We start from the raw sequence: 19,220 nt of genomic DNA on the forward strand, positions 1-19,220 counted from the left end.
AAATTACTTTCCCTTTTATATATATTAAAAAGGTAAGTAAAATATGTTACGTATATAATTTATGTATATGTTTATTAAATAAATAAATTATACACATTCCATTATTTAATAATGGATTATCCAATAATACTTAAGTTACCATAATATTATAAAGTAACTTAAAACATAAAACGTATCAAATCTGCGTATATTTTTATTATTTAAATATAAAACATATACATCAGATTAAATATTACTACCCAAGTTACCATAAAAGTAATTAATAAAGTACTTTTCCTTTTATATATATTAAAAAGGTAAGTAAAATATGTTATGTATATAATTTATGTATATGTTTATTAAATAAATAAATTATATATATTCCATTATTTATTAATGGATTATCCAATGATATTTAAGTTACCATAATATTATAAAGTAACTTAAAACATAACACGTATCAAATCTATGTATATTTTTATTATTTAAATATCAAACATATACATCAGATTAAATATTATTACCTAAGTTACCATAAAAGTAATTAATAAATTACTTTCCTTTTTATGTATGTATATAATATATATCTATATATATACATACACAACTATCCATGGGTAATAATCCATACACATCAAACCTCCTATCCAAGTACTCCATGGGACCCAATTGGTTGGCCCATTACTACTAACCATAACCATAAAAGAAAAATAAAATAAAATAATAAAAGAAAAGAAAACATTTAATTTACAATTAATCAAAACACCATTTAAGCACATAATCTAATTAAACAATTAACACATAGACAAATACAAATAATATATAGACACATAATCAAATAATCAAGTAATACCTAATTCAATTAAACACATAAGCAATTAGTCAAATAATCAATTAAAAATTAAAAATACGATTAAAACAAATAAATAAATACCGAGACTATCCTTTTAAAATTAGGGGTATTACAAAAGTAAAATCAATTCTAAGACAAAATATTAATTTCATCAAAAATCAAATTTATTTCAATAAAACTTCAATTGCTTAGAAGACCTAAGTCAATTGCTCATAATCATGCAATTAAAATATATAAATAAGTAAAATCCCCAAAGTTAAAGAATAATCAAACTATATTATTCGGATTCGGGTTACATCAATGCCCTAAGAGGAGATTTAGCTACTCATGAAGATAGAGGATATCATCTTTGTTGGTGTAGAAAGCATTTTCATGGACTGCAACTCCTCTTCTTGTGATCTTCTTCTTCTGTCTTCAGAGAGAACTCCAAAACCCTAAAAGCCACCGCTAGATCTGAAAAATTGCAAGAGAGCCTTCTTTATGACCTTTCACTTTCTTTTATAGAAGAAATTGACTTCTATTCCCTTTTGGATGGCCTTTAGGACTTCTGGGATCATCTGCGCCCATCTAGAGTCAAAAATGTTTGTTTTAACTTTTATCCCGCACTTAGCATTTTTCCAGGCACGAGGGCGCTCAAGCGCCATTGATAGCACTCGACCCCTGTTCTAACTTAGCCATTTTTTTTTTCCCAAAATGGCGCTCAAGAGCTGTATTAGCGCTCTAGCACTCTTGACACTCAGACAAATTTTTGAGAAGATTTTTCGAAGCGTCTTTTCACCTTACACTCAGCCATTTTAGCCAAATGGCGCTCGAGCGCTAGTTAGTGCTTGAGCCTTATAAAGACCGTGCTCGAGCTCCAATTCTTCAACTGCTTTGTAAATTTTATTTATTTATTTTTAGGACAGAGTAGAAAAATGACGACAAATCCAATAAGTTTACACTCGTCAAGTTACATTTGGGTATTTGCGTGACAAGATTTGGTCTCGAGTTAAGTATTATATTGTCGTGGTTGCTGGACAACATGTTAGCTATTTGTGAGGTTTGGGTCAGTGCAAGAGTTCATTTGTTTGTTTTGATGTTTGAACTGAAATTTCAAATTCAACTTGAACAATTTGAAATTTGAATATTAGTTGAATTTTGTGAAATTTCAAATTCAACTTTCCTAGGAGATGGATAATATTATAGAATATTAGGGATTGAACAAATTTTTACACATGTATTTATTTTCCGTAATTGTACTCTATGTATGAAAAGTTTTATGCACTTAAAATTTTTCAAGATTATAAACTATCATAGGTTGTTCATAAAATATTTTATGCAAAGTGTTATTGGAATAAGGGGACTAAGGGTGGGGAAAAAAATTATAAATCACTTCTCAAGAGCGAGGGATTGGAGAAATAAAATAAGATGATCTTTTGGCTTTGCAATGTGCAGAGGAAGATAACAAGAGCCATTTAAATCACTTTCATTGAATTTGCTTACATAAAATTTACTTTTTTCCCATCTGAAGGTTAAAATTCTAATATTGAAAATTTTCATGTTATAACTTCCCGAGAACCACTTCTATTCTTTATTTTAAAAAATGTACTATAAATATCCTTATAGTTTAAAAATTATGTTAAAGTGCCCTCAAATTATTTTTCTGCAAAATCTGACATAAAATAATTATAACATGTCTATTTTATCCTTTTACTCTTTAAAAAATGTCCAAAGGGGTGTTTATTACCCCCAAGTCATAAACAAATACTTTACATGAAAAATATTTGCAATGTAAAGTTCGTCAAAATAAAGGGAGCCTAAGTAAAATAATAATAATAATAATAATAATAATGAACTCTAATGCCAAAAAAAAGGTTAGGAACTCTACAAATGTCATGCAAAGAACAAAATTATTCATTTCTCAGACATAACATCCAGAGGTCTCATATTTCTGGTTAGGAAGCTCTGAACTAGGTCATTTTCCATTTGCATGCATTTCTTACCAGCCAATTATGTCAGGAATCTCGGGCATATTATAAGTTATTTTATCGCTCAAAACATAAAATTAACAACTTTCTAGTATGTCACAAGGATCATCATACGAAATACTTGAACTAAAAAACATCACAAATACAAGAAATGACACAAAATCCTTCTACAGCTCTTTAAGTAGTAATATGCCCCTCCTCTGCTGCTGCTTCAAAGGTCTCCCCAGCCACAAGTTCTGGGACCTCATCATCATCCTCCTCTTGTATTGTTGCCGGACCAGCGCCTGCACCTGCACCAGGTGCCTGTTTCTGGAACTGCTCAGCCAGCTTCCTCAAGTTGTCCAAGTTATCGGGTCCTGAAAAGAGGAGTAAATACATGATTGCCTCTACATGATTGAACTGCACGCAATAAACAAATGCAAGTAATAGAATAGAAAAGGCACATACCCAATTGGTTAATAATTCCAGGCAGAATATCTTGCAATTCTGGACAAAGAAATTAATTAAAAGATTAAATTGAATCTCTTGTCAGTCTAAATCTAAAACTAGTACAGCTAACATAATGAGTCCAAAAACAGAAGTGATGTCTGCTTTCCCTATAAAAGATTAGCAGCAGTTGACAGGATTCAAAATATGACCATAGACGTAATTTAAGTGGACAAGCACAATATAGTATAGCAGAGAGAGAGCATACTCTTCGTTTGAGGAGAACCACTAACAACCCAAGTGTTGGCTGCAATAGAGGCTTGAACTGAATTTGGAAAGAAAAACAACAGTTATAAGTTGCCCGAGAGGATAATATGCATATGAACAAAATACAGGAGTTACTACCATGGTGGGTGTTATTGTTACCTTTTGGGTTTATGAATTGGATAACTACATCATCTTTAAAAATATTCACTTCCTCAATTGCAGGTATGGCATTCACCCCTATTCTCTTCAGGGTGCTTTGAAGCCTCTTGTCATCTGTGGTGGTTGTCCTGTGAACAGCCTTCTTCTTTCTGTGGTTAAGAACGAAGATTTAATGATACTAAACAACAAGCAGAAAAGACGTACAATGCCAGGAGTTTAGATGATACATGGGAGAAGGTGTTAGACACCCCATGTATCCATATATATGCATGGTAATTAAGATTTCATGTGATTCACCAAGTGTGTGCCTGTGTGTTGGTACATGTCAAACCTTACGAGTTAATATTTTCGCTTTACCCTTTTTGAAATGAGATAAGACCTATTTTGAAGACCTAAACTCTCTGTCTTTTAGGCACAATGCAAGTGACTTGTTAGAATGGAGTCAGACAGAGTGACGACATGGACTGACTCATTCAGGAATAACCTAGGTGATAGAATGTGAAAGATGTATGTGCAAGTAATGATAAACTAAAAAAGGAACAAAAATAATTGTGCTTTATTGATGAAATCAAACCCACAGGTGGTCTTAGGTTGCCACATATAATCAAACTAATTGAAAGGCACTATGCCTTCATAAAATAGCAGCACCTGCAGCAACCAGCAAATTGAAACCCAGGAATAAGTTATACATCTGGTTTGGACAATTCAAAGAGGACTTCACCATTTATCTACCTCCATGGAGTGCATATCTCAAACTCACTATTCAAGCTTCATTAACACCCAAATGTCCATTTCTTAACAATATATGCCACAACATAAAATCAAAAACTATTAAGCAAATGACTGAACCATTAAACTATTTAGCAAAATGTCAGGAGATGAGATGCCAAACTTAAATATCAGCTTCCCTCCAAAACAATAGGTAAACTGACATAGGCAAATTGCCGTACACTGACAAAGGCAAATGGCCTTTGCAAATTAGCAGCACATACAACTTATAAAAAATGTGGGTTCTACATATGATACATGTACACTCGCCGCACAAGTTTCAGACCTACCAACCATACAATTTCTCATGCCCTCGGCTTCTCTCCGAAACAAGAGGTACACTGACATAGGCAAATTGCCGTACACTGACAAAGGCAAATTAGCAGCACATACAACTTATAAAAAATGTGGGTTTCTACGTATGATACATATACACTCGCCGCCCAAGTTTCAGACCTACCAATCATACCATTTCTCACCCCCTCAGCTTCTCTCCGAAACAAAAGGTACACCGACAAAGGCAAATTGCCGTACACTGACAAAGGCAAATTGCCATTGCAAATTAGCAGCACATACAACTTATAAAAAATGTCGGTTTCTACGTATGATACATGTACACTCACCGCGCAAGTCTCAAGCCTACCAATTATCAAACCATTAAATTACTTAGAAAATGACACACAATAAGATGATGATGATGACAAAGCAAAAACATTGATGACCAATGGTGACAGAGCCACCTACAGCAGGAACCAACCACCTCTATTACTTGCACCAACTTGTTAAATATCCCATATTAGAAAGCCAGATTCTGAAGGAACAATTAATACAACACAATGATAAAGTCTGAACAGATTCAGTAACAAGCAAAGGGACTATGCTACAGAACCAATTTATTGTAGATTTAGAAGGTTGTTTTCATATTTGTCTTGTAAAGAAACATAGCAGAATATTTAACTAACGAAATTCTAAAGCAAATTTTTCTTTGGTCAGTAATTCTAAAGATAATTTAATTAAAAATATAAAATAATTGTAAGCTTCATAAAAAAAATTCATTAGACAATTCACTCAAGTGAAAGAGAATCCTACTTAAGTTCCAGACCAACACATACCTTCTCATGCTACCCTTTCCACCGGTGCGAACTGCACCGGCCATCTTCATTAGCTTCTCTACATTCATCTACCATTGATAAATAGAATAAATAAGTACATAAGATAGAACCAATTCTACTACATATCAAGCATATGATAAAACAAATAGTAAATTAACAATATGCAAACCACAACATACGAAAGTGCCACATTGCCCATTACAGAGTAAACATACCCATTGTCACATCAGGCAACCAGCCCAAAAACCAAAAGCTGCTTAGCCTAGTGATATCTCCTCTACCTCCCAAAGTGGAAGGTGGAGGGTTCAAGTCCCCATTTGGGCATGTGGGTGTGTGTCTCTTGCCGGGATAAATTAATAATAAATAAATAAAAGCAGCCCAAAAGAATAACAAATCAGATTCTGTAAATACACATGTCCACTTGTGTGCCATTTCAATGAGAAGAATAAATAGAAATACATCATCAAATGCAGTAACACAACACAAGGAATTGGGGTGGAAGGTATTAAATGTTGTCCATTCAGTGATATAACAATATAAAAACAGAACTTAACAAGAAGAAGTCAAGTAAATAATCATCAAAGAAAATTTAGGCAATTGCAGTATCAGAATGAGTCACGCTTTCATAAGAGCAATAGCACATTTAACCATTTAAGCAAACCCAGAACTTTGAATCACATTTAACTATTTAAGCAAACCCAGAACTTTAAATCACATTTAACTATTTAAGCAAACCCAGAACTTTAAATAGGCTGCTTTCTCAGCAAATTGTCACTGAAAGAGGATTACTTGACAGCAAGACAAAAGGCAAAAGCCCCAATTTTAAGAGTACTAAATATACTAACATAAACACATGCATAGACCTACAAATCTGTACAACAAAAAGAGAAAAAAAAAAATTTAAATAAATAAAAAAGGCAAGAGAGTAAATAATACAGTAGCATATTGCATGGTAACTGGGCATAGGCAAAACCCTAATTTCTCATCTATCAATTTACATACCAACAAATACCTATGATATGAAAATGAAAATGAAAATGAAAAAAATAAAAATAAAAACCCTATTTTGGGACATCAAACTGAATCCTATGTTTCGTTAATCACTTAGAACCATCACTAAAAGATCAGAGCATTGAAATATAAAATGAGAGAGAGAGGATTTTGGATTTCACCTTGGCGAAGAAGAAAGAGAGAGAGCGGCGGAGGCAGAGAGAGAGACAGACCCCTGAGAGTGAACGGATAACCTATGAACCCTAAATCAATAATTTTATACTACACATGTCGCAGGGTAATTTAGGCAGTTTAAATACTTGGTATAAGATTTAAAGTTAATTCGGTACTATTTTCGCAGCTGTTTTTCAACTTTCGATGAAGGATTAGTGTGGCTTAACCCTTAAGTCAAGAATATAAGTGAGAAAAATATTCGAGTATGGCCTTAATCAATTTATATGGAGTTGTCAAGAAAAAAATAATAATAATTTTATATGGAGTTGCAAACCTTGGACTTAAAATAAAATTTTAGTAACAAAACTAGCCCAATTTTTGATTGAAATGATCAAATTTATTATGGGCGTTATGGCCTAATGGTATCTCCTCTGTCTCTCAAAATAGATGTAAAGGTTAAGTCACCAAAGAGATAAAGTGAGTGTGTAAGTGGTGTATGTGTTTCTTACCATGAAAAAAAAAAAAAAAAAAAACAAAGAAGGTGAAGGTGATTAGGGATTGCTTAATATGTCATATTTCTTGGTCGCCTTAATTCATAATATTTTTATAATTTTAATATAAATCAATCATACCATCATCTACTCTGGGGCGGGTTTTTAATCAGCATACATTTTCGTCCCAACAAGGCAGGTAAACAACCAACCCCTCCTCGCTCCCCCATTTAATGCCAGGGCGGGGTGAGGCGAGGCGGGTTTACTGTTTTTGTAAATTAGTAGCAAAACTAGCCCAATTTTAATTCCTTCTCAAGTCAAGAAATATTTGAGTATGACCTTGATCAATTTATATGGAGTTGTCAAGAAAAATATATATATATATTGATATGGAGTTATAAATATTGGATTTAAAAATAATTTTAAAAAATAAAGAATTTTAACATTTTATTTAAGAAAATGATTAAAAAGAATGCCATATTTAAGTATGTAAAATCTATAAAAGTCTAAAAGATTCAAGTGATCAAGGTTTAACAAGGCCTTGTGGTCTGGTTGTATCTCTTTTACTTCCCAAAATAGATGGTGAGGGTTGAGTCCCCAAAGATATAAAAGAGGGTGTGTAAGTGGTGTGTGTTTCTTGCCATCAAAAAAAACAATGATCAAGGTTTGATTAGTAATTTAAAGAATAATGATAGGGGGACCGAAGAATTAACCTCGAATAGGCACCAAATCTGACATGTTTTTGGCCACCTCATCTACTTAAACAGTTTCTAAAAAATAATTGTTTAACAAATGGCAAGTGCATCCTTAATGTCTATCCTTTACTTCCTCTCTCTAAGTTTCTATCACTTCACTTCTCTCTCTGAAATTCTATTCATTTTCTCTTTTTCGAATTTGGGTCCTGAATTTCTTTCATAATTCTGTGCAATCCTTTTTTTACCTCTCCCTCTAAAAATTAACACATCTCTTTCCCTCTATGAAATTCTCTCTCGAATTTGATATACATTTCTATCTTCTCCATTTCTTTGCTCTTCACATCACCTCCACCATCCATTTGTTAATATCTCAAATACCTTCAAATTTGTTCCTACTCTACCATGGCCACCATCTTGACCCATAACCATCATCATCTCTCTTCCACACATAAACCCAAATCTCTAAAATTCATCAAAATGGGTCTATTCATCAGACGTTGGCTTATTAACTTGGTCTTCTTGAAAGAAACAAAACAACATAAAAAGAATAGGGAGATGAAAGATTTACAGGTGTAATAAGAACTTATAAACAAATGAGAGATTATTTTGAGAATGAGATTGATAAATTTTAGAAAGAGAAAATGAAGGGTATGCAATAAATATAAGGACAAAAAGGAGAAAAAGATGTCAAAATGTAAACAATAGAAGCTGATGTGGCCAACCACGTCAAATTCAGTGTTAATTTGGGAATTCCTTTTTAATTCTCTTATCATTACTCTATTTTAAAAGAATGTCATATTTCTTGGTCGTCTTAATTCATAGTACTTTTTGTAAGTTTAATATAAATCAACTATACCATCATCTAATTTGGGAAGGGTTTTTGATGAACCAATAGGGGGTGAATTGGTTCTTTTTAAACTTTTTTCTTCAACACTTAGTCAATTTTCAAAACAGATAAAGGCTCACACATACAACTATAGGTGCTCAGTGATTTTACAAGGAAAATCTCTCTCAACTGGAGATCAAAAACCTTGGTTCCTAGCCTCAGTCAGTGCAAATCCATTAGTTGTAATGCAAGAAGAAACACATTCAGCTGTCTCACTCTCTGCACACACACCCTACCTCACAAACAATGTGCAGAGGCACTCCCCCTGTCCTAAGCAACCCTGGTTGGATCCTTTGAGCTCTCACAGCTCATCAAATACATTATAAAAGATGTATATCAATAATACTTAAGTTATTACAAAATATTAGAATGATTATACCGCTCAAAGTAGTATGAGGGATTAAACTGGAATTTCGTATCAACACAGAGTAGAACTTGGTTCCCATAATCTTATATCAACATTATACACATGTTCAGATAATGATATTAATAGTATTAGCAAGTTATACAACAATTACAGCTCAATAAGGACTACGTTTGCCAAAAAAAACCATTAAAACTAGGGTTTCAAAGGTTAAAACCACAAGTGACCATTTCTCTGTGCATAACTTAACTTGAGCAGCCTGGAATCAATAATATAAATTTGCTCAGATGATAAGAGTATAACTCACAACAAGATATCAAGTGTATAAACTCATATCAGAAGTGTAAACCAGAAAACACAAGCACAAAATCTATTACAGCTTAAATATATATACAAACATGATCTCTGCAGATATAAAATGATAAACACTTGCCTTAACCTCTGGAAATGTGACGACCCAAGTTTTGTAAACCCGGTCCGTCAGCGATGACCAAAAGATGACCCGATAACAGATCCGAAATGCAGAAGCGAAAGATGAAACAACAGTTTCTAGATATACAACACGTCTCTAAAACACCAATGTAACCCTCAATAAGGTCACGGAACCCAAAGAAAACAAATGCGGAAGTGACGTTTCAAAAACGGACAAGAAAGAATCTAGGGGCAAAATGGTCATTTTTAAAATAAAAGTGGGTGTTACCATGCACACCATTGGAAAGATAACGAAAAATTAATAAACTTAAACTCAAGAATCACTTGATTCAGAGTCCGGACGAAGAAGATATGGCTAACAGAAGAAAAAGGGGTAAAAATATCAAAAGGAGTCAACCCAAGACCTTCTAACCAGTTAGGAGACCTTTCTAACCGGTTACGAGGCAAAAATAGAGGTGACCACATCTTACCCAAGCACATGTAACCGGTTACTAGAATCCACCACCTGTACACTTGTACTACAAATCAATAAAAACCTGGTAGCAAGGGCTTTTCAGGAAAAAATGGGTTTTTGAGGCCAAGATGACATTTTTTGGAAAAACACGAAGAAGAAACCCCCCCTCCCCCCCGAAATCGAGTTTTCTACCTGGCAACGTGAAGAAAAACAAAAAAAAACACACTATGAAATACCCAGAATGCCCCTAGATCAGAAAAAGGGTAAAAATTCAAAAAAAATGCAACTTTAAGTATTCATTTCATCAAGAATGGTGTTGTGTGTCAAAGTGAACATGTACGCATACGTAATATGATAAAGTAGACGTGCTACAATGACCTACGGTCTTATTACAATCCATTTACAAATTTTGGCATACCAAACCTCAAATTCTCACAAAATAGGCTACAATGGCAATACTTGATTTTCAAAGCATACTTATGAACTTTAAAGTTAATGGCCCTTGGCTTCATGTTATACATGCAAGATGAGTATCAAAAAGAGTACTTAGATACACATTACATATCAAGAAACCACCTTAGCTTGCAAATTACCATACATCCATGGTATACCAAAATATAACACCAAAGGTGAAGCATGTTAAACAAATGCATGTCAATATACAAAAATGCTTCAAATTGCTCATAAACCGCTAAGGATAATTAGCATCTAAGAACAGTGTCTCCTTACCTGTAAAATAACCCACACAACTAGGGTGAGTAATCAAGTTACTCGTAGGAAAAAGCATATGCGTATACCCTAAAGTTTCAATATCATTGCGAGATAATATAGACAAATACAATGGATCATTCCACTTAATGTCTATGTTCAAGGTGTTCTAAAGGATTATCTTAAACTAACATAAATGATTCTATCACAACATAATATCAATATGGATGTACTTAACAGCATCAAATCGCCAATAACCAAAATTACAAGTCACAATTAAGTAATGGTTGTCAACTTGGAATTGAATGCAAAACCATATAGTGGAAAACTTGGACATCAAATTCCAGAGTAAACCAAGACCTAAATGGTTATTCCGGGGCATTAACCCGTTGGGAATACTACCCTAGTGCGCACTATCTCAATCGGGGAGAACTCGTACCTCCCGCACTAGAGCCAAATTCTAGCCATAAAAATTGTAACAATGTCCCAAGAGAGTCCACAATTATGATTAAGTTCAAAACTTATATACAACAATCAAGGTATGTAAACCACCTTCCATGCACAAGTAATTTGAAACCACACAAACCATATCTTAGGGTTCCAAATCTAGAATGGCATAATAAATGATAAGTCATCATCATGATATAATGTACAAAGCAATACCACCAACTTACCAATTAAATCATGCCTCAACAATAAGCTTTATATACTAAAAACAATCAACAAGAATATAGAATTATCTTCACAATAAATATAGCAATTCAAGTCAATAAGAATTGTGTATAACATTAATAATTCTTCAAGAGTTCTATATCACTACCACATGTAAAAATACTAGAATTTAGCATACTACTAAATCATAGAATCTTTCTACACAAGATATATACATATCATTCATGCTTAAATCAATAAACCCTAAGTCAAAATGTGAGAGTTTCCTATAATATGCAAGACTATAGTATTAAAAGCATGCACACAATATATATTAGACCTCAAAGGGACATAAAACATTTAAAGTAAATATATTACCACCCCTACCTCAATAAAGAATTGAATCTCTATAATCCAAAGCAACCAAGTTTAAAATGAAAAACTAATCAAGGGTCTTGAAGAGGAGAGTGAGAGGAAATTTTTACTTCTCAAGGTTAACGGTCTAAGGTGAGTGGAGGAGGCCAAAATGAAGTAATTAGCTCTAAACCAAGCTTTTCTTCAATGGTGGCTAGGTTAGGGTTTTGAGAACAAGGGAAATGAAAGAGATGAAATGCAATGTGGTGAGTGGAGGATCTAGTATTCCTTCACTCACTATGTGCTCTTACACTACCTCTCACACAAACACTAATGCAAAACTAAATTTGGTGCCTACACTTGTCACCAATCCATGGCTCCTTCCTAGGCTTAATCCTAAGCCTACACTTGTTAACCATCCAAGCCAACAAGTGCACCTATCCTAGGCCAACAAGTGAGTGAATCTCCATCCTCCACATGTCATAAGATCAAGCTTCCAAGTCTCTCCACCCCAATGCCAACAAATGGCTCTATGAGAGTGTGACACTTGTCACACTTTCCGAAAATTACAAAAAGGTTCTTTTCCAAAATATCTTCCAAATTAAAGTACAAAATGGTCCCTAGGATGAAAAATAATTACTTTACATAATTACACTAAATGTAACGACCCAGATTTCTCAACCCGGTACCTTAGTGATGAACCGGAAGTTGACCCGATAACGGACCCGAAATGCGGAAACGAAAGAAGCCAAATGACCTCAAGAGATGTACGTCATCCCTAAGGCCCCAAAATGACTCTCCATGAAGCCACGGAATTCAAATGAGCCAAGCAAATGAAGCAAGAATGCCTGACCCGAAAAGAGAAAAACTAAGGGCAAAATGGTCATTTCTCACTGAAAAGGGTGCCACCGTGTACACCATTGGAAGGACAATGAAAAATGAACAAAATTAGACTCAAGAATCGTCTGATTCTGAGTCCGGGTAGAAAAGATATGAAATTCCAACACCCGATGCGAAAGTTATGAAGCAATGGCTTAACATTTTCCAATATTTTCATAATAAACTTTGAAAACAAAAGTGCATAGAAAACGAGATACATGTCATTGGCCTCCGGCCTCATCGCATACATGTAAAATACATTGAAAAGAGTGCACTTACGTACACTTTACATATACAAATCAACGAATACAAGTTTAAACAAATAGGGCTACAAAGAGGCATCTTATGCTAACACTTGCATAAAATAGAAACTTAGAAACTGTAAGCCATCTAAGGAGCAATGGAATCTTCAAATCCTGAGTCCTGTACTTGAAATATGCCCCAGTATCATAGGGGTGAGTAACATAAAGCTACTTGTAGGAAATGAGCATGCATCGACCTATCATTTTACAATTTTATCACCTTATGGTGAAACATGTTAAAGGGACTCATGCCATCTAACGTCTATGTCAAGATAAGACCCAGGGAGCATCCTAAGCTACCTAGATTATTTCTATCATAATCACATTGGTCATGCAATTCAAACAACATGGAAACATGTTATACAAGGCAACAAGATATAGATTCTCAAAGTCTTCAACTTGAAATCCAAAATACGAAAACAACAAGTGTGGGTCATGCCACCTAACGTTTATGTTCAAAATGAATCTATAAAGTCATTCCTAAACTACATTTGAACATCAAAACACAAATTATGATATCGATGCAATTTAACCAACAATGGAACTTCCAATACAACGCATGAAGCATGCTTTCACAAAGCTACATCTTAAGCTCAAAATAAAAAATCAAATAAGGAACAACAAGTTATGATATCATCTAGTTATCGACTTGAAATGAAATACGAAATCAAACAAAGTGGATACTCGGACGTCACGCCAGATCAGACCGACAACATAGTTACTTTAGGGTTACTAGCCTATGGGTAACCTCCCTATGTGCGCACTAGACTGTATAGAGGGACAATCCTCGGTACTAGAACCAAGTCCTAGCCATAGCCAAACAACGACATCCCCAAGTTTCCAAAATTAACAAATTGTGCAACAACGTATATATATCAACATGTATATACAAGATATCAACTATTTACCAAGCACAATCCAAATTTTGGAAACTTATACAATACATGCTCAAAATTCACAACTACTATGGCATGTAAGATGTCAAATACAAAGTGTGCAATTCCTTACACATAGCAACAATATATTCAATAAGGAAAAACATATTCTCATGAATATAAAAATAATAACTATGTTATCCAATGCTCAAAAGTAATCAAGTGAACATACATTAAATCCAAATCCATGATTTAAATATAGAAACAACTTCCAAAATGCAATTAAATCTATGAAGTAATAAAGTAAAATTTAATTAAACATAAATAGTTAAATTCTCTAAATTTCAAGTTAATCCAAATAACCTCAATTTAATATATATTGAAAGACATGTCATGGTCATCATATATATAACATCAAATGACAAGTTAAGTGATTAAAACACTTAAAACAAAATTAATCAAGCTAATTAATTAATTTCCTCTAGATTTTTAAACAATTCCAAATGCCCTCAATTTAATCTATGTTAGAGAACATGCCAAGGCCTATTTAAATACCACATTACAACTTGATTTAATGCTTGATACAACCAAGTGAATTAAACTTTCACTAAAGATAAATATTAAATAAAAGTTGTAATTCTTAATCAAATGATCCAAATTTAATATATGTTAACCAACATATCTAAGCATAATTTCCTAGCATGTTACAATTCAAATCAAAGTTATACATCATCATAAATTTTAAATCTTATACAAAGAAATAAAAATTACTCACTTTCTAGATTTGATACAAGGCATACATATATGTTGTATAATCATGGCAAACACACAATACAACACACAAATAATCATAAAACATTCCCTACCTCAATTGGAATGAAAATCCCAATTACCACCGAAATGAAATCGCCCCAAATTTTCAGTCCGCAAAACAGATTTTTCAGCTTGCTACCTTCAACTTGTAAAATTCATAAAAAATTCAATTCTAACCCAAATTGAATGAATCCAAAGCCCAATGAAAGCTTAAACACTGTAATTTGATAATATAAATTTAGTTTAGCAAAACATTTTCCCAATTGAAACAGTTTTGACCCACAACTTTGAAACAAATTCTGCCCAGAAAACACATTTTCAGCCTATAGCTTCCAACTTTGAAAATTCATGAAAAATTCATTTGACATCCAAATTGGGCAAACCTAATTTATTTTGGAAGTAAACATATGAGAGTGTAAAACTGGAAATTTAAGCCATGATCCAATATCAAAAGGTTAGTGAAATAAATCATCTAAAAATATGTTTTCCAGCTGCAATAAAAACATGGACAGCAGATAGTTTTGGATTTTAAAAAAAATTTAGAAATGCTCTAAAATCGTGAAAAAAATTTGAGTAGTGTAAAACCCATGGGGGAAGTTCAAGTAAAAATTTCAAGGCAATTGAAGTACCACAGCTCCATATAAAAATTTATTTCTGAACCAAAAAAGAAAAGCTTTAAATTTCCAACAACTAGCTTGCAACTTCAAAAATTCATAACTAATTCATTTTAAATCCAAATTATATGAAACCAAAACCAAATGAAAGCTAATTGAGTATATTTTCATATTCTATATTTAATTTGATAAGATTAATTTCAAGTTAAAACAGTTTAAGGGCAAAATACAAGTCCTTCTCTTCCATGCATGTAAAACACTCAATAATGACATAAAAATACTTCAAAATAATAGATCATTACCTCACTAGAGAATTGAATCTCTAGATACCAAAGCAAAACTAGGAGTTAGGCTAGATCCTTCAAGGGTTTTGAAGAGGAGGATGAGGGGAACAAAAAGTATTTCAAGCTTTATGGTCTAAAGTAAGTGGAAGGACATCAAAGATCAAGGTCAATGCTTGAGGCTTCAAGCTCCATCCATGGAGGCTAGGGTTTTCTTGTAAGGAAGAGAATGAAATAATGTGGTTAAGTGTGAGTGGAGGAAATAGAAATCCTCCACTCACTATGTGCTCTTACACCATGATCAACACACACATCTATGGTCAATTGCACAAAAACCCTCCTTTAAAACCATAATCCCAAAGTGGCCCAAAGATATTTGCAAGACTAAATTGTGAACCTACACTTGTCACCAATCCATGGCTCCTTCCTAGGCTTAATCCCACACCTACACTTGTCAACCATCCAAGCCAACAAGTGCACCATCCTAGGCCAACAAGTGGGTGAATCCTCACCCTCCAAATATTATCATTCAATGCATTAAAGTGTTTCCACACAAATGTCAACAAGTGGACCAATGAGAGTGTGACACTTGTCACACTTTTCAAAAATTACAAAAAGGTCCTTTTTGAAAATATCTTCCAAATTTAATTGCAAAATGGTCCCTAAAATAAAAAATAATTACACTAAAACCCCACAAGTTAAGAATAATTACACTAAAGTATGCATTAATGCCCCTTTATGAAAGAAGTAAGCAATCAACATGCTTTTCTAGAAAAGTAAAAATACCACTATCATGAAAATCAAATATCATGAATGCATGCAAAATCGGAATCAAATCCGAGCACAAAAAGTGAGGTTGTGCAAGGAAAAAGGAGAAAAAGACAAAATGTGAATAGTGTTCAGAAAAATAAAATATGGAAATGACACAATCCCCAAAGGAAGTTGTCAATCTAAGGAAAAAAGTCTCGGAAATCATTCCAGAGCACTCGAGACGACATCAAGTCATGAAAAACCGAACCGAAAAAGGAAAAGATAACGGAAAAAAAATATCCGTTAAAATCTGAGAAAAAGAAAAGGAAGAAAAATGACCGGGTCATTACACTAAAACCCCAAAAATAAATAATGTTTCAAAGAAACTATGCATCCATGCCCTTTACGAAAAAAGTAAGCAACTAGCATGCTCTTCTATAAAATTAAAAATACAAATATCATAGAAATCAAATATTATGGATGCATGCAAAGCCGGAATCAAATCCGAGCACAAAAAGTGAGGTTATGCAAGGAAAAACGATAAACGGGAAAAAGACGAAATAAGGAAAATGACGAAAAAAAGAAATTACCGAAAAAAGAAAAGAAGGAAAATGACCGGGTCATTACAGGAAACCTTTGAAATAGACTCAAGCATGTAGGGATGGCAATTTGCTCCACCTAAGTTTTGGCGGTTTTGAGGTACCGTTTAGCTTATTAGGGCAGGGATGGTTTGATGTAATGAAAACCCACGCGGACAACCTCCCCCCGCCTCCCCCCCCCCCCGGGCCGCATTTAAATAGCTAAATTACTTAAATACCCTTATTTCATTAGTATATATATTTCGCATTAGTACCCTTATTTCATTAGTATATATATTGAGACAATTTGTTTTGCAACAAAATCTGAAAATCTAGAACAAATAGCTTATGCGACCATTTAGAATGTTTTTAATGTTGAATTTTATGTTAAATTATTTATTGTCTATTTTTTTATGAATCTTTTAAATAATTATATAATTTTAGTTGATAAAAAAAATTTAAATGGAGGAGAATTTATGGTTTTAAACGGGGCGAGGCAGGTACCCGCGGGGGTAAAAATGTTAAATGGGGGCGGGGATGGGGTGGAAAGTCCCCCCGTTTTTGCAATTTTGGGTGGGGACGGGGTGGTTTTAAACGGTTGTGGGGGCGGGGGAGGGTACCCGCCCAAACCCGCCCCATTGCCATCCCTACAAGCATGGAATGATCCTCTGAACCAGCCCTCTGCACCAGCAAACTAGCAATACATAGCTTTATCCATCATCTTCAAATGCACACTCACACTGTATGGATTCCTGAGTTGATTTAGCTTACAAATTAATATTAAAACTCAGATAATTCTCATTATTCTTAGTGTCTCGAGTGTATACCACAATGTAACTCACGAAGATGCTCACAAGGATGCTCAATAAGGCTTAGGAGGCTCATTGCTATGACAAGATATATATCTATATATATATATATAGATGACATTGGCTTGTAGTCCTACCCTAAAGAAGAAATCCACATAGCACTATCTACCAATCATTGGCCAAAGAATATACTGACATTCCCTGAGTGAAAGGACAACAATGCCTCTAGTACAGCTTATTATTTTTTCCTCTAGTGAGCATGTTATTTGACATCTTGTGTATGAACATATACCAGTATATCAAGCTTAATCACTAAGCAATGCATAGCATACCTTAGTTTTTCACACTAGGACCACAGGACACATGTCACATAATTGCTCATCATTTGTAATGACCAAAATACCCCTGAAGTGGACACTTGTCACAATATACAGAAAACTGTTGTTACAGCTATGTATACTCAATTAACTTGAAATTCTAAACAATGTAATACAATGAAACATCTCAACCAAGTGTACAATGACCATATTTAGTTATCAAAATACCTATTTGCCCATAAGGAACTCTGTAACTAAATATCACATGTGGAACCATAAATATAACAGAGAATGGTCTATAACACAATGTGCCTTCCTCAATATTTTACGAAATGACCATACTTATGTCATTGTGATGCACTAAGCACGCCAAAATCAAAGATAATTCGCTGAAATGGACTTAAGACCATTTTTTGACATTTAAAAGGGCAAACCCTAATTTAAATGTGGGACCAACAATCTCCCCCTTTTGCATTTGAATGTCAAAAACCAATCAATGCCAGAATAACAAAAAAACACTCAAAATAGAAGCAATGTACCATCAAAACAGTATTAAATCCATACCAAAGAATATACATATCCTTGGTTCAAGTCCATTTATTTGCCTTTTTGACATTGAAAGTTAAAAGGTGAAATGACCAACAATGTAAAGTAATAGAAAGGGTTAGAAACAACCCTAAGAAGATCTTTGAGGGTTGAAAACCTCTATTGCAGCAATAGTTTTGTCATGATATCTGCAAGCTGGTGCTCTGTAGGAAGATAAGTGATATCAATTAAGCTTTTTTAAACCTTGCCTCTGAGAAAGTGGCATTTGATATCAATGTGCTTGCTTTTGCAATGAAGAGTAGGATTCTTGCTAATGGCGATAGCACTTTGATTGTCACCAAAGAGCTCTAGGGAGCTTGAAAAATGTATCCCATGGTTTGAAAGTGTAGTCTTCATCCATAGCAATCAAGAGTCTGCTTTAGATGCTATGTACTCAGCTTCTGAAGTAGAAAGGGACACTATATCTTGCTTCTTACTAAGCTAAGAGACCATATTGATGCCAAGAAAGTAACAACGGCCAGATGTACTCTTCCTATCAGGTAGAGAACCACCCCAATCAACATCTGAGTATGCTGTGATAGGCAATGAAGGTAAGTGAAAATAGTGAAGACAATAGGAGATAGTTCCTTTGACATATCTAAGGATTCTTTTAGTTGTTTGAAGATGAGAAGCCCTTGGATTACTTTGAAATCTGGCCACTAAACCCAGTGAATAAATAATATCATG

General features: G+C 33.9%; 1 protein-coding gene across 1 annotated transcript; it reads right to left on the minus strand.

Annotated features, from left to right (window-relative positions):
- Positions 1 to 2,821: 2,821 nt before the first annotated feature.
- LOC132284875 (basic transcription factor 3-like) lies at positions 2,822 to 6,842 on the minus strand. The gene is made up of 6 exons (XM_059787004.1): positions 6,704 to 6,842; positions 5,532 to 5,599; positions 3,652 to 3,800; positions 3,494 to 3,550; positions 3,247 to 3,285; positions 2,822 to 3,155 (listed from the first exon to the last, which is right to left on the minus strand). Exons 2-6 carry the CDS (start codon positions 5,597 to 5,599, stop codon positions 2,977 to 2,979), a joined length of 492 nt encoding a protein of 163 aa, XP_059642987.1. The 5' UTR covers positions 6,704 to 6,842; the 3' UTR covers positions 2,822 to 2,976.
- Positions 6,843 to 19,220: the final 12,378 nt, after the last annotated feature.

This window comes from Cornus florida, unplaced genomic scaffold, assembly GCF_030987335.1.
Source record: "Cornus florida cultivar Cherokee Brave unplaced genomic scaffold, ASM3098733v1 CherokeeBrave_3.0.0_Hap2_Chr11, whole genome shotgun sequence".
NCBI lineage: Eukaryota > Viridiplantae > Streptophyta > Magnoliopsida > Cornales > Cornaceae > Cornus > Cornus florida.

Excerpts from the sequence above, each read along its gene's own strand:
- LOC132284875 (XM_059787004.1), bottom strand. The coding sequence starts at position 5,599 with ATGAATGTAGAGAAGCTAATGAAGATGGCCGGTGCAGTTCGCACCGGT. Across the intron at positions 3,801-5,531 it reads GGAAAGGGTAGCATGAGAAG|AAAGAAGAAGGCTGTTCACA; the intron begins GTATGTGTTGGT and ends TCTTAACCACAG. Across the intron at positions 3,286-3,493 it reads TGGTTCTCCTCAAACGAAGA|AATTGCAAGATATTCTGCCT; the intron begins GTATGCTCTCTC and ends TTCTTTGTCCAG.